At 43.4% G+C, this 13,916-nt stretch overlaps 1 protein-coding gene across 8 annotated transcripts in view; it reads right to left on the minus strand.

The window, feature by feature from the left end:
* The window catches only part of ZC3H18 (zinc finger CCCH-type containing 18), a 50,108-nt gene that overhangs the window by 25,828 nt on the left and 10,364 nt on the right, over positions 1-13,916 (minus strand). For 3 of the 8 annotated variants that reach the window (XM_069868822.1, XM_069868824.1, XM_069868823.1), the window contains 8 exons: positions 13,295-13,899; positions 9,922-10,006; positions 6,979-7,127; positions 6,602-6,694; positions 5,845-6,002; positions 4,198-4,230; positions 2,519-2,645; positions 1,083-1,381 (listed from right to left, as the gene is read on the minus strand). In XM_069868822.1, coding sequence (XP_069724923.1) covers positions 1,083-1,381; positions 2,519-2,645; positions 4,198-4,230; positions 5,845-6,002; positions 6,602-6,694; positions 6,979-7,127; positions 9,922-10,006; positions 13,295-13,885 — 1,535 coding nt within the window. In that variant the 5' untranslated portion in view covers positions 13,886-13,899. The remainder of the gene's footprint in view (positions 1-1,082; positions 1,382-2,518; positions 2,646-4,197; positions 4,231-5,844; positions 6,003-6,601; positions 6,695-6,978; positions 7,128-9,921; positions 10,007-13,294; positions 13,900-13,916) is intronic. The other 5 variants (XM_069868826.1, XM_069868825.1, XM_069868830.1 and 2 more) reach the window with 3 other exon arrangements.

Genomic DNA, 13,916 nt, shown 5'->3' on the forward strand with positions numbered 1-13,916 from the left:
CACAATTGCATGTGGTACCTCATTTCAGGCCATCTTAGATCTGTTCTTCACTAAAAACACACACAATTCCTCCAACTCAATATGTTTCACACCTTTCTCTAGTGTTTGAGAAACAACACAGACATCAGGCAGAAGGAGAAGCTACAATACGCCTTGGGAAACAGCCTCACTGCATGTCTCTTTGCCCCAACACACACATACACACACTTGTGCCTTCACACGGTTTTGACACACAATCAGAAGATTCCATCTGCCCCTGTCTTCCAAACTCTGACACTGCTAATCAGTTTTCCCAGAGATGCCCTTCAGGAAGAAATGTGATACTTCTCCCTGATTCTGAACGAAAAGAACTTCCCATAAGCCAAGTTCTATATTCAACTGTGATATTTATACAATGCTTATACTGTGGTAAACCACGGTACTTAAATAACTGACAGAGAAGCAAAATGGGATTAACTTGTGAAATTCCTAGACTTTTAGACTGTTTGGTTCAATTTCTTTCAAACAGGCCCTTTTTCATAAAATAAGGGAAGAAGCAAAAACCTGCCTCCACAATGCAATTCCACTGTTACACCTGGCAGACACTCAGTTCAAGGCATACGATGCCTCTACATTTTCCAGCCTCTTTTGTGAGTTTTATTTAGTAAGTCTTCAGACACTTTTGCTGTCCACGAACTCCCAAACCAGCCCTGACTCTTGTCAAAGGACAATTGTCAAGACCCCAAAGCGAGTTGGCACCATCTGCAGGGGTCTTTCAGCCGTGGGGACCCAGCCAGCCTCCAAGATGTACTCTAGCCTCAAGGGAGCAGGGATAAGCTGAACATCTCCATATATACAGAAGAGATGCTCTCCTCCTTTCACAGACAGGTTATGCACACTCAGCTGTTACTGGTGTTTTAGCTCCACTTAGTGGCCAGCAAGGCTCATTTAAAGTGTTGCCTTCCTCTTGAAACTACTGCTTTACTCAAGAGTTGCAGACAGTAGGGATCTTCTCCACTCTGATCAGCATGAGTCTGGACCATGATCCACAGCTAAAACAACATAAACTAAAATGTGAAGTCTGAATTCCAGCAAACACTTACCTTGGTAGCAGTGGAGACCGGGGCTTTGGTTTTTCTTTCTCCTTTTCACGGTCCCTGTCCCTGTCCCGGTCCCTGTCCCTGTCCCGGTCCCTGTGCTGCCTGTCTTTTTCATCTCTCTTCACTCGTTCTCTCTCGCGTTCCCACTCTTCTTTCCGCCGCTGGCGCTCCTTGTCACGCTCGCGTTCCCTTTCTCGTTCTCGCTCCCGCTGGCGCCGCTCTCGCTCCCGTTCTCGCTCCCTCTCGCGTTCCCTTTCTCGTTGTCTGTTCTCTCTTTCCCTTTCCCGTTCTCGCTCTCTTTCCTTTAAAAAGGAGAGAAATCATCGTGACACTGGGGTAACATCTCGTAACAAAGTGGGCAGCAAGGTTTCAAAGTCTTGAACCTTGAGCAATCACAGACGTGCTCCCGTGTTAGAGCACACTATTGAGATAAATAATCTGGAGCTCGCTGGCCATCACTGTTTGCTGAGCAGTTAGAAAGTGGAGAGGAACAAAACACCACACCATATTCATCACAGTTGTCACGTTCAAAGGCAGCAGTCAAAAATTCATTTGGGTTATTATGCTTATTAAATAAATGTATTCATGTTTACAATACTTACTGTCATTGCTAATCAAGTTTATAACAAGCTAATTAACTTTACAAACAAGCAACACAAATAATTGATGGCGCATCATGTGCAACAACAGCAAGGACAGGCCCCTGTTCATGCACTGGGCTTACAGCAAAAGCAAAGCCACCTTTTAGAGGATGTGATGAATAGCACTGAAAGCTCCCCATTAAGCAGAGTTTATTATTTTTGCCACCACTCTTGAGGCACAACAGTTTGCATGAGGGCAAAAGGAAGAGGATGAAAAGGGTCATAATCTTATTTTCATGGAGCTCTACACCTTCCAGCAGTGCAACACCAATTGGCTGCATCTGAGATTTCAGCAACTGGCTGGGTACTTTCCTTGTCTGACTCAAAGTAACTAATGTGCAACTCCACCAGCAGTGGACACTCACACTAGAGGCTCCACCTGTACACAAAGCACACCTGTCCAAATCTAATCCTTTCTGACTGTCTCAATACCTAATAAGCAAACCACTCCTCAGTCACATTATTTCCTGGAAACTCCCTCTCTCTCTGATGTTTCCAAGAATGGTAAGCACTGCGCAGCTACCATGTACGCAGAGGAGCAGCCAGTGCAAACAAAGAGGGTTCACCTTCCTATCTCAGACATGCTTTTGCCTTCATCACACTGAAACAGAACATCCTCCTGTTCCTGTATCTAGAGCGTGTTCTGTGCAGTAATTAGGTCAGGATTTAACTACCTGTAAATATAAGCATCTTGAACATACATGGAAAGTCCCAGTTCAACCACTGCACTGGAAACATGACAAACACCAGAAGTACCTGGAAGAAAGTGGAAAGGAAGAGCGCGGAAAGGGGTATTACCTTACTTACTCTGTAGTTACGGTATGGATCTGGGTCTGTATACTGAACCCTGAAATTCTCATACTGCCCACCACGCCAGAACCGTTCTATTTCATAGTCATAATAGGGATCTGTATAGGGATCAAGCCTACAATGAAAAATAAGGAAGGTTAGAAAGGGAAATATCACCTTGTTGCCATACAGAAACACTACATATTCTAGGTTAGGTCTCAGTCACTGCACACTGACAGGAAAAAACACATTCAGAGTACAGCCGTACAAAGTGGTTTATTTTCTACATATCCCAAACAGTCAGAAACGGTCTTGAAGTGAAGCTTATCAGAGAAAAGCACAAACCTTTCTTGATAAACACAAAGAGAAATGCCACGAACCAAGTTCAGCCTTCAAATCAATGCGGTAAAAAATGTGGAAATGCCAATTGCTTTTTACAGCTGCTTCAAATGTATGCAAATGTAACAGAACATGTTTTGCCTCATTGATTTAGAGCCGTGTTTTCTGTCCATGCACACAGAGCTAAACTCGCGCATCCTCACATAAGTGGAATGGATCATGATCTCCTACCCCTCTGCCACCAGAGGTGATGGGTGTTACCCCAGTGCTGACAGCACAGGACATGAGCTGTTGCTGAGCTTTCCACTGGGAGAACCTAAGCTTTGGGGACAGGCCAGCAGCACTCTGCCCCTACTTCTGGAATTTCACCAAACCCACAGCTGATGTTCTCCAGTGGAAAACAGGCGCTGGCCCTCCAGCACACAAGTGAATTGGGAAGCACACAGCACACCCTGCTCAACTGCAGTAAAAGGATCTAAACCCCACCCTCCTTCAATCTCCAATGTTTCCTCAGTTTGATGACTTCTACTAACATTAGTTGATGTTTTTAATTTACATACTCGACAATATTCAATCCCTGACAGCCACCTGGAGTGAAAACATCAGATCCATTGTAAAGATGGGGAGGTGGGTACAGGAAACAAGAAACTTCCAGGGCCACAGAGGATTCAGTGGCAGAACTAATATTATAATATAAAGCAAGTGCCCTCAATTTCCAGATTATGCGTAATGCAACTCTGACTTACAAAAAGAGAAAGAAAGGGCCCGCTTTTCCATTTTAAAAAGTGCCAAATAATCTAAAACAGGATAAGACTTAGGTGCTGCCCTGCACATTAAGCAGTTGTATTTCTTTCAAGGCTTTTAAATGGCTTAGCATTTCTATTTTTGTCCGAAACTATAAGTCAAGGGAAAGGGTATCAGGGAATCTTGGATACTGATACTTAATTCAGCAAATTCCTGATGCTAACCAGACAACAGTCTGTATTCAGCAACATCAGGTGTTCAAAGAGACAAAAATTTCAAGCCACACTAAAAAAAGGCAACATTTCACTTTTTAACCCAGCCTCAAGTCCAAATCTCCCCACTCCCTTCCTATAATATTTGTAAACTTCTTATTCATTTAAACAAGCATTACTGCTGTGTATTCAGAGAATTTAGTGCTTAAATCCTTAGGTGAATAACTGGTATCACCCAAAAAATCAAATACATCCATTCAGTTAAGGAATTGTCCCACTACACCTGATGGGACAGCAGTCTGTGGCCTAGGAAGTTTTTAGAAGTGCAACGGAGAAAGGAAAGGGAATATTTTCTTACAGTTGCAACAGTACTGGAATCAAAGACCTGCTTACCCATAGTTAATGTTTTCTTTGATGTCCACCTCCCTATAGTTTTTCAAAAAAGAAAAAGGGATTCATGAACTATTTAGACATCTTCATATGTCAACAAGACAGTCCTAAAAGCATTTATTAACATTCTAGCTGCACCACCAGTGGTTAGGTTGCTGCAAGGTGTCAATCTGTACAGTAAGTGTGTGTGTGTGAGAAAAATCACCTTTTTCTAGAGCTGACAGCAGCAGCAATGTCATAACTTTTGCATTCACACACAACTAAGATACTTTAAAACCACAACCTGGTTACACACAAAGGTGCTTACATTTTCAGCAATTCCATTTGTTCCATTACTTCTATTTAACACTGGCGACATGCAATACATTTTTTCCTTGACTATATGAAAAAACAGGAAGTCCTGTTCCTAACGCAATTCTTACATCGGTGAAGCAGTTGTATAAAACAACTAGAACACTGATGCTAGTTTTCATCACAATCATAAAATCGAGATACTACATGGTCAGACCACAGCGCACTGGTGATAACATGTCCCAGGCCCAACTGAAAGCCTTCTCAGAGGAAGAAACCACCAAGACCAATTTATACACAGGAAAAAATTCATATGGTGCAACTGTTCTGTTACAGCCTGCAGAACTAAGTAGATGATAGGTTCTTTGTAAGATGGGGAAAGGAATGGCACTCCAGAGCAAAGACTACTGAAAGAAAGCTTAACCTGCCCCTTTTCAGACTTTTCTTTTTGCAGTTCATGCACTCTAAAATAGACAGAACTGAGCCTTGCAAACAGTTTCTCTGTGAGTAGAAAAAATCCATAATCTGTATTTGTAGGAAGAACAGTGGATGCGAAGGCAAGAGTGTAGCAGATATTCACCTGTATTCCAGCAGAATACAAGCCTGCCTCAAAAACTGTTTCTCCATTTCATTTCTTGGCTCAAGAACTAGCAAGTCTCTCAGAGCTACTTATCCATCCTTGCACCTTCTCCTGCCTGCTCTCAGTCACAATAGGAGTATGTGAAGTCTCCAACATTTTATGCTGTACCTCCCTAAAAGAAACAATGACCTAAATGCTTAAGTTTAGGGTGTTTGTTTTGGTGCAGGCCATGCCCTGGCAGCTAACAAGTTTGCTTTCTGACCAGGGCCTTACTAAATCGTTTATCTGTGACTGGTCAGTTAAGACCAGCTACTATACCAATGTCCTTGCAAATACACACCCAGTTGGCTGAGATGGTACAACTGCTACCCTGAAGCTCTTTGACACTGAGCACACACTAACTTTGCAGCCCCAACTTTAGCATTTTAAAACTATCATGGGTTGTAATAAGACAAACAAGAGGAACAGAAGTTGGAAGAATGCACTAGTGTGAGGCAGGCAATGCACAACTAGACGGTGTCCTTCAGGGACCAGTATGCCAACAACATTGAAGGTAGAAAGGTTTAAAGACAACTAGTAAAGGAAGGTAGTGCTGAACTGGAGTGAGTGGAGGCAGCTCAAGTTTTTAACTAGTGTACACACTGCTTAATGCAAGCTGTTTCTGCTTCCTGAGGTGAGAATTCTTCCAATTTGGAGCAACAAGTTAACTGAAGACTATCATATTGCGCTACATTTCCCACCCATCTATTACACGTGGCAAAAACAAGACTGCATCTTACGCTGGATCTCTGACGTCTCTGGTGATGCGGTAATTCCAGTCACGGAAAAATTCATTTTCTTTGTCAAATTCACGCTCATCTTCTCCAATAGTCACAGTGAACCTTTTCTCCTCAAAGTCAGGCTCCTGCTCTTTTCTCATAGTTGCTTTTTTTAACACCTGCCATAACACAAACATAAAAGCATTATGAAGAGAATTCTGAGGCAAAGGAAAATGTAGCGTTAGCAGCTCTTCACTTGGAAGAAACCTGCTTTTTCAACTAAGGCATCTTTCTTCTGCCCAGGTCTCATGAAAGTGCAGGAAACTGGACTTTTATTGATGTAGAAAGTGTATTTCACTATCCCATCAGTTCAGAACAGCAGCAGAAAGGCAGTAAGTTTCACACTTGCTCACCCCATTTTCTGAAGTGATCAGAGACATGGATCCTATAGGTGCTACAGGAACAGGTACTGAATTAAGGGAAACTGGATCATCTTAAATACTTTCGCTTTGTGGAGGGCTCGAGTTCAACATCCCTGAACTGGTCAAGGTCACAGGTTCGCCATAGCTCATGTTAATATAAAAAACTAACCTGGATGCTAGCTTCTCTTGACTGTATAATATATATACAACAAGGCACAGTCAATAGGTTAAAAGGCAAAAAGAATGCTCCTTAAAAAGAACAAGACATGCTCAAAAAAGAGCTTCTATCACCCCGCTCCTGTTGAAACAGGCCACTGGATTTTGGAGACAGTCTACTTGCTGACGATGCCATTTACCTCTTTAGCGTGGCGGAGTCCTCTCTCCCAGGCACTTTCTGTTGGAGGGTCTGGAGGGGGTGGAGGTAAGATTTCATCGACGACTGGCCCACCCTGTTAGGAAGGTGAGAAGGGGAAGGAGACAGACCCTTGACATTAGTTTTAAGTAGTAAACTCAAGCTTTGTAAGCAGTAATCCCAGAGTACCTCCAGATACTCCGGAGGTGTATCACCAGGACATGAGCTGGGATACACTCCTAGCATCTTCAAGATCACATTTTAAAAATTACATATCCAATAAATGCATTGAATTTTGCAAAAGTACTAGTTCAAATAGAATCCTCACTTCTCCTAGAGCAGGAGACAAAAGTTATGTGCAGAAGGCATATATTCACGTACCCAAGGGTTGGCTGGCATCAGTGGGTGAGGGCCGATAGGAGGGGCACCGTTTGGGGAGAAGGGCTCAGGCTTGGAGATCAGGGAGTAGTTTCCTTTGTCATTCACACCGGGGTGAATAAATCGACAGTTCATGCCCCAAGTACAGTGACCTGTGGAAACACAGTTCTATTAGACCCCTGTACGCCCGTAGCAAGCATTTGTTTAGCTCCACAACCATTGAAAACCTACCAAAGAAAAATGTTGTTTGAGACATAGGACTTTTCTTCTCTCCATCTTTGTTGATATTTACCTGTTTTCATTCACATGGAAATACACTTGCCACCCCCTCCACCTTCCCCAGGAAGACAAACAAACACAGTCACAGATAAATGAACGTACAAGAGCCTCATTACAGTGGGAAAAGGAAGGGATGGACACAAACACACCATTTAGTAAATGCAGTATTAAGCCTGTGAGCTCATCAAGTCTTATTAATGACAAACACCTCAAGTCAGGAGCTCTACCTTTTACAGAAAACAACGATATAAACTGACACCAAATAAGGGATCACAGTGCATTCAAAACAAACAGCTCTCTGGTGAGGCACAAAGTACATCAAAGCTTTTTCTCTCCAAACAACTCCACAGGCTTGCCGGCACAAAGCAGGAAAGGAAACATCACTATGGAGGGCAGCAGACAAATGTGAAGCTGCTCATTAGCTTCAGGTGCCATTAAATAGATGGGAGCACTTGCAGATATCTATAACAGGATAGGAAGTAAATTCCCAACTAATTTATTTTGCCTTAGAAACAAAATCCTTTTTCTTTTTCCTTCTGACAATCCACTCAAGATGAGGCAAATGACATTTTGCACGTTTCCCAGCAGACAAACACATCAGAAAGTCCTCACTAATTCTGCACGGCATCAGGCATTAGCACCTTAACTTTAGCAGAAATGGAGCAGTAAATGCTGCTGTGGCCCAAGGAGGAATCCTAGATCTCAGCTGGCAGGGCAACATGCCAGCCATTCACATTGCACCTGCATCTCTGGAAATGCTCCTCATCAGTCCCAGATGAACCACAAGCTGGTGTTGGTCAGAGGTAACACCGAGTGGTTTTGCACTGTCAAACATCACAAGAGCACAAATCCCTTTGCACACCAGCTCACAGAGCAGCACATCCTTTCTAATGCCTGTGCAGAAGGCGTAGGGGCTGACAAGACACCTACGCAAATGCTTACTGTTCCTACGGAGGGGTCAAGAAGAGTGATTAAGAGGCCCTTCTACATGTGTCAAGGTGGCTACATATCAAGCTACTTCACTGGAAGACTTTGCAAGCCAGTTATTCCTACTACTGGAAAGATGCAGCCACATGAGCACTCCTCAGATGCAGCAAGGACAAAAATCTTAATGCCTTCAAGGTCTCAAGTGAGCAATAAAGGTCCCTGGTGGCAATAAAGCCTTTAAGGACGTCAATGTTATCTGAAATCCAGGCCAAATCGAAGAAAAACATCTGTGGCAGGAGATCCTGCAGTCCGAACTTTGATTCACGCAAATATTTCCATGCTGCATGGAGGCATAAGTCATGCTGAGGATTCAGGAACAAACAACTCTTCTTGTTGAGGGACTTCCTTGTTTTACCATCATCACCAAAACGTCCCCTGTCTCAGCCTAGGGAGAAAAATTGATTCTGGAGGACACTGAGGAAACCAAGACCATGATATCTGATGGTCATGTCTCTGGAAAGCCCCTAAGCAGTTGCCTGACACAAGGAATAAGAGACTCCACCCTGTTCTCCACCCTTCTTTTAATGTCAGATTCTCATAAATCGTTTCAAGAGTGATTGTAAATAAAACCAATAAATGAGTAAACATTAGGTGTGATGAAGCTGAAGGAAGTGGAAGAGAGCTATAATCAGTGTAAAGAAGAAACCTTCATAAAACCTACTCTCTACACTAAAAAAGTTGCAAGGTAGTCTAAGATAGCTCTTCTGCAGTTGTACAAACTTCAGTTATTGTCCCATTAGGAAGAATTAAAAAAAAGCCCAATTGGGTAGATTTAAAAGTTTCAAGTCTTGGGTCTCATTCACAGCAAGAAATACATTTTATCATTTCCTACTCCCGCTCCTTCCAACTGAGGCTGACAATCCCAATCATATTTCAGCAAGGTGGTATCTGATATAGCTGGAAGCAATCTTTCAGCCTGAGGAAAAAGCTTCTATTTACATGAGAATTATTTTTTATTCCAGCTGACCATTTCCTCAGCCCAAAGGAAGTACTGGCTACAGCGCATCTCACCCTATTAGGTCCCATGTCACTCCTCAGGCACATCGTCTTGCTGAAGTTTTTAGGTTGCTGTGAAAACAGCTGTACTTGAGCTGCTAACACCTGAAACCACTACGCAGGTATTGCAGGAACCTGGTCAACAGATGCATTTGCAGAGGCTGCAGCAGCTTGGCAGAAGTCAACACGATGTCACATCAATATTTCTTACAGAGAAACAGTATTTGTAGCCCTACTTTCAATTTAAAAAAAAATCAGTGAATGCCCCTGAATAACTGGGGAAGTCAGTTGGATATGGGATTGCAAGAAACAGCTGTGTTTTGGCAAGGCATGAGCGTGATAAGAAATAATGAGTATTTACGATTTTTGTTTTCCACAGAATAACATCTAAGCAATAACTGATTGTTAAATCAGCCTGATCAGTTTTATACCATGCTGCTTTAAAAAGACTAGGCAAGTTTTCCTTAATTTGCTTCTACTGGGCTCACCACACTCAGGGCAAAGCAATTTTTGAATATTGGTTCTATGTAAATTCAGCCTCTGGCCACCAAGGAACAGAATGGTGATATTGGAGGATGCCTGAGGCACAGTTTATCGTGTAGACAGCAGCTTAACAGGTACAAAACCAAACAAGAAAAATTCCAGCATCTTTGTTTTTCTTCCACCATTACAGTCTGTCATTACCTTTCATGAAGAATCGGCAGGTGGGACGTGGCCTCACTTTTCTGTCGTTGGGGTCTTTAACTTCTCCTTCTTCTAAGTCATCATCCTGGAACAGACAGACAAGCTGACATTTCACGTGGTGCATTTTCTGCAGCGACTTGACATTTCACAATATGGTCAAATATCAGTCACTGAAAACACACCCTGGAGCAAAACACAAGAGAAAAACAATATAAATTACAATAAATACCCTATAGCACCTTCGCAAGGTGTTACTACAAACAGGAAGGCCATCAACTTCTGTGTTTCAAAGGTGAATGCAAAATCCCTCAGGCACCACAGACCAAAGTTTAAAGCTGTATCATTTTACCTGATATATATATATATATATTTAAAGGTTCAAAATCAACGGTCCAGTGCATTTAGCTCTTGTCAGTTGAAAGAGGCTGGGGGTGCACTTTGAGCCGACAGCAAATGCAAGGCAATTACAAGTGGCTTCAGGCACTTCCAAGGCAAACTAAATTGTGCTACCTTTCCTTCCTGCAGGCTAACAGCAGGCACACCATCAACAACCAAAGCTCTGCTGGTGCGAGTAATGCCACTGCCCTTCAGAGCCTTCAAACTCGACCATCTCCTGCTTAGCACTCAATGTCATCCCTATTCAGATCAAACCAATTCCTTCTGTTCATCAATTTAAAATACATAGCACTGCTCCTGCATTAACACAATAACCCAGTACAGTCACCACACAGATATCTATACATCAAGTACTGAAGAATGGCTACTCTTACAATAACTAATTATAAAATGCTTTCCTGCAGTGCTGAGTGACAATCTCACAAACAAGCTTTTTGGGAAAAAAAGTCATACATATTTCTTTCAGTCCTCTCTGGCAACAACTTGACATCTTCCCTTCCACTCCTCAGCTCCACAAAGGAGTTGTGAATTAGCTCCAAAAAAACTCTACATCATCCCAAGGCACTGCAGCCCCAGGAAGAAATTCTGGGAGATGGAAGCTGCTTCAAAGATTAAGAAAACACAGGGGATGAGTGTGAAATAACAGCCATGAAACACTTGCAGAAGAAAGTTGTTAAAACTTTCAACTATCAGCCTTTGCTCTCCAAGGGGAAAAAGCACATTCCCTGGCTTCATTAGGTTGCATCTGAAAAGTCAAAAGGAGCTAAAAGGAGATGGTGATGCAGAAGGCAAAGGCATACATGATCAGAGAGTGTCAGAGTTATCTGGCAAGGAAATTGGTTATTTATCCTACAAGGCATGCTGTCTGTCCCTCAGTCTGCCTCTGTTTCACTACCACAGAAGTTTTCAGTGTATGAAACATCTGAAGGAGCATCTGGTGGAGGCCTTCCCCTTGTGTGGTAATTGCAGCAACCCTGTGGCAGCGACAGCAGTTGTCTACATGGAAATGATTAGGAAAGTTATGTACTTTGATCAATTTAGCAGCTGGAAAGGAGGAAAAAACCATCACTTGGCTGTAGATAAATAAAGGATCTACAGAGAGCTGGGTTAACAGCCTCTTCTGCTGCATTCCTCTGAGGGCACAAGGAGAACTCTCCTGAACAAGAAGGGATTTAAAAGACTACACAAAAATTCAAATTAAAGTTTGCACTAATATTCCCCACCCTCCAAGACAGAAGTCTGAAAGCAGAATAAAATGGAGAGATTTAACAGTTTCCCCCAAAGCTGGCGATGGCATTCAGTGACGCGTGAATGGCATAACCAGCTCAACTCTGCTCCTTTCAAAAGAGCTGTGTGAAGTCTTTGCAAATGCTGTACTTTAACAAAAGGGGAAGTATTTATTTCTGTGAGGTCTCCTTGGAATCAGGCAGCTGGGAATCCTGTTATGAGTTAATGTATGAAAACCAGACTACAGATTCATCTTGTGCTTTGTAAAGAGAGTGCTCCTGAGAATGCCTTAGCCTCTAAAGGAAAGCATTCATATTTTAATCAAGAAGCAGGCATGGATTCAGGACTCCAGGAATGCCGCCCCACCCCCTCATCCCAGCCTGGATGATCCTGCAACGCACTAGAATTCCTTTAAATTAATCAAATACGCAAAACTTTTGGAAAATGTGTTTAACAAAACCACCTGCCAGAATAGGTATAATGAAAAATTACCTTCCTAAAATTATCTTTTCTAGGCAACAGAACTTGGCAAAGCATCATTAGAGTAAAACATACACAATATAGCACTCTTCAATAAAAAGGGAGGAAGGTCTCTCCAACGACATCCCGCGAGCTTTCTGAGCACGTGGTCAGGTCAGCTACACAGCAACGAGGACTGGAAGGCAACAACATCTCCCAAGTCTGAAACCTCCCCTCCCTGAACGAGAAGCCCCACCAGTGATCCCATCCACAGTTCACAGCTCCTTCACCTGGTCACCAGGATATTCTCACAATGCTGCCTCAGCCTCATCTATCTGTGCAGGAGCGCTTTTGGCACAGACAGTGAGGAGCAGAGCCAGACTGGTGCTCTGGACTGGCAACTTCACTTTGCAGTGCTTTGCTCTCTCACTATTTGGACTCACGTAAGGTGTCCACCAGACCAGGAACCCACAGGAGGGTTTCTATTCTACTGCTAGAATCACTTTGTCCTGTTTTCTGCCTGCAAGAGGGAAACTGGTATTAAGCTGTATTAAATACAACTGCTGTACTGCAGTGCTTCCTACCGAAAGAAACATTGATTCAAAGTGCTAATTGCCCCAACCACTAACACACTTAAACCCACTTTTTGATTTTGCCAAATAGGTGTGTTTATTCTGTGAAACAGTAACTACTGTGACTACACATCCTTGCACGTATCACCCAAACCACATGCAAGGGCTGGTAAGGCAATTCCCACAAAGCTCAGCACCCTCCGTTCCTCTTCCAGGCCCCCAGACACTGCTAAAGCCCAACAAACAGCTCAGGGTCACAGGCTTCCCACACATGCCCGATGCCTCAGGCACACGGCAGTCTCAGTCTTAACTAATGATACAGCTTATGAATGCCTCATCCACGGCTAAGTAATTTACTGTCAGCAACATTCAAAAGTCCTCTGAGAGCGAAGGCAGAATAGTTTCTTGAAGCACTAGAGCCCTTCCATATCCAACAGGAACAAAGCTTATTTATGATGGCTCTGACAATATCCAGCACAAATGTTTGGTACAGTACATGGCACTAGACATGCCAGCTATTGAGTTTAGGACTTGGTACATAGTATGGTCTTACCTCCAATGAAAAAGTGCGTTACTTGCACGCTGGGGACACAGCTAACAGAGATATTATTGTCAAAGAAGAAAGAAGGCGTGGCAGTCTAAGAGCCAAACAGTTCTGAAACATTAGGACAGGTCTCTCCCTGCAGGACTCTGCCCACCTTGGACCAGCTCCTACTTACATCGATTTCTCCATCATCAATTTCTCCATCATCTTCTTCTTTCTTCTTCTCCTTGAGGGAATCCTGGCCATCCTTTTCATCATCACTTTTACTGCTGGACTTTTTCTCATCTTCATGGGCATCATCTCCTTTCTCCTCTTCCTCATCATCTTCTCCAGCAGCTTTCTCGCCATCCTCCTCTGCAGCAGCAGCAGCTGGTTCCTCAGGAACCTCCTCATCATAGTCCAACTCGTGCTCATCTAGTTCACGGGTGACAGAGGATGCTTCATCACCAAGGTCATTTGTCCGGTCTTCCTCCTCTCCTTTGTGAGGCAGAGGGCTCTTCAGCTCCCCACTCTGCTCGTTGTTGTCAGACTCATGAGACTTGGTTTCACTTAAGCGGTCCTCTTCATCCGAGTGGTTCTCCTCTTCACCATGACTTAGTGCCCTGGCAGCATCCTCTTCCTCCTCTCCCACGACACTGCCTTGTCCACCCTCTCCATCAAGTTCCCGGTCTGAACCACTCTCCTTCAGGACTTCATCATCGGAAAGCTGCTGGTCCTCTTTATCAGGAGAGCAGGGGTTTCGCTCAGGGCTGTCGGAAACATCCATCAGTACCCAATAATCTGCAGAGGGTAGAAAA

The sequence above is a fragment of the Phaenicophaeus curvirostris genome, chromosome 14 (assembly GCF_032191515.1).
Source record: "Phaenicophaeus curvirostris isolate KB17595 chromosome 14, BPBGC_Pcur_1.0, whole genome shotgun sequence".
NCBI lineage: Eukaryota > Metazoa > Chordata > Aves > Cuculiformes > Cuculidae > Phaenicophaeus > Phaenicophaeus curvirostris.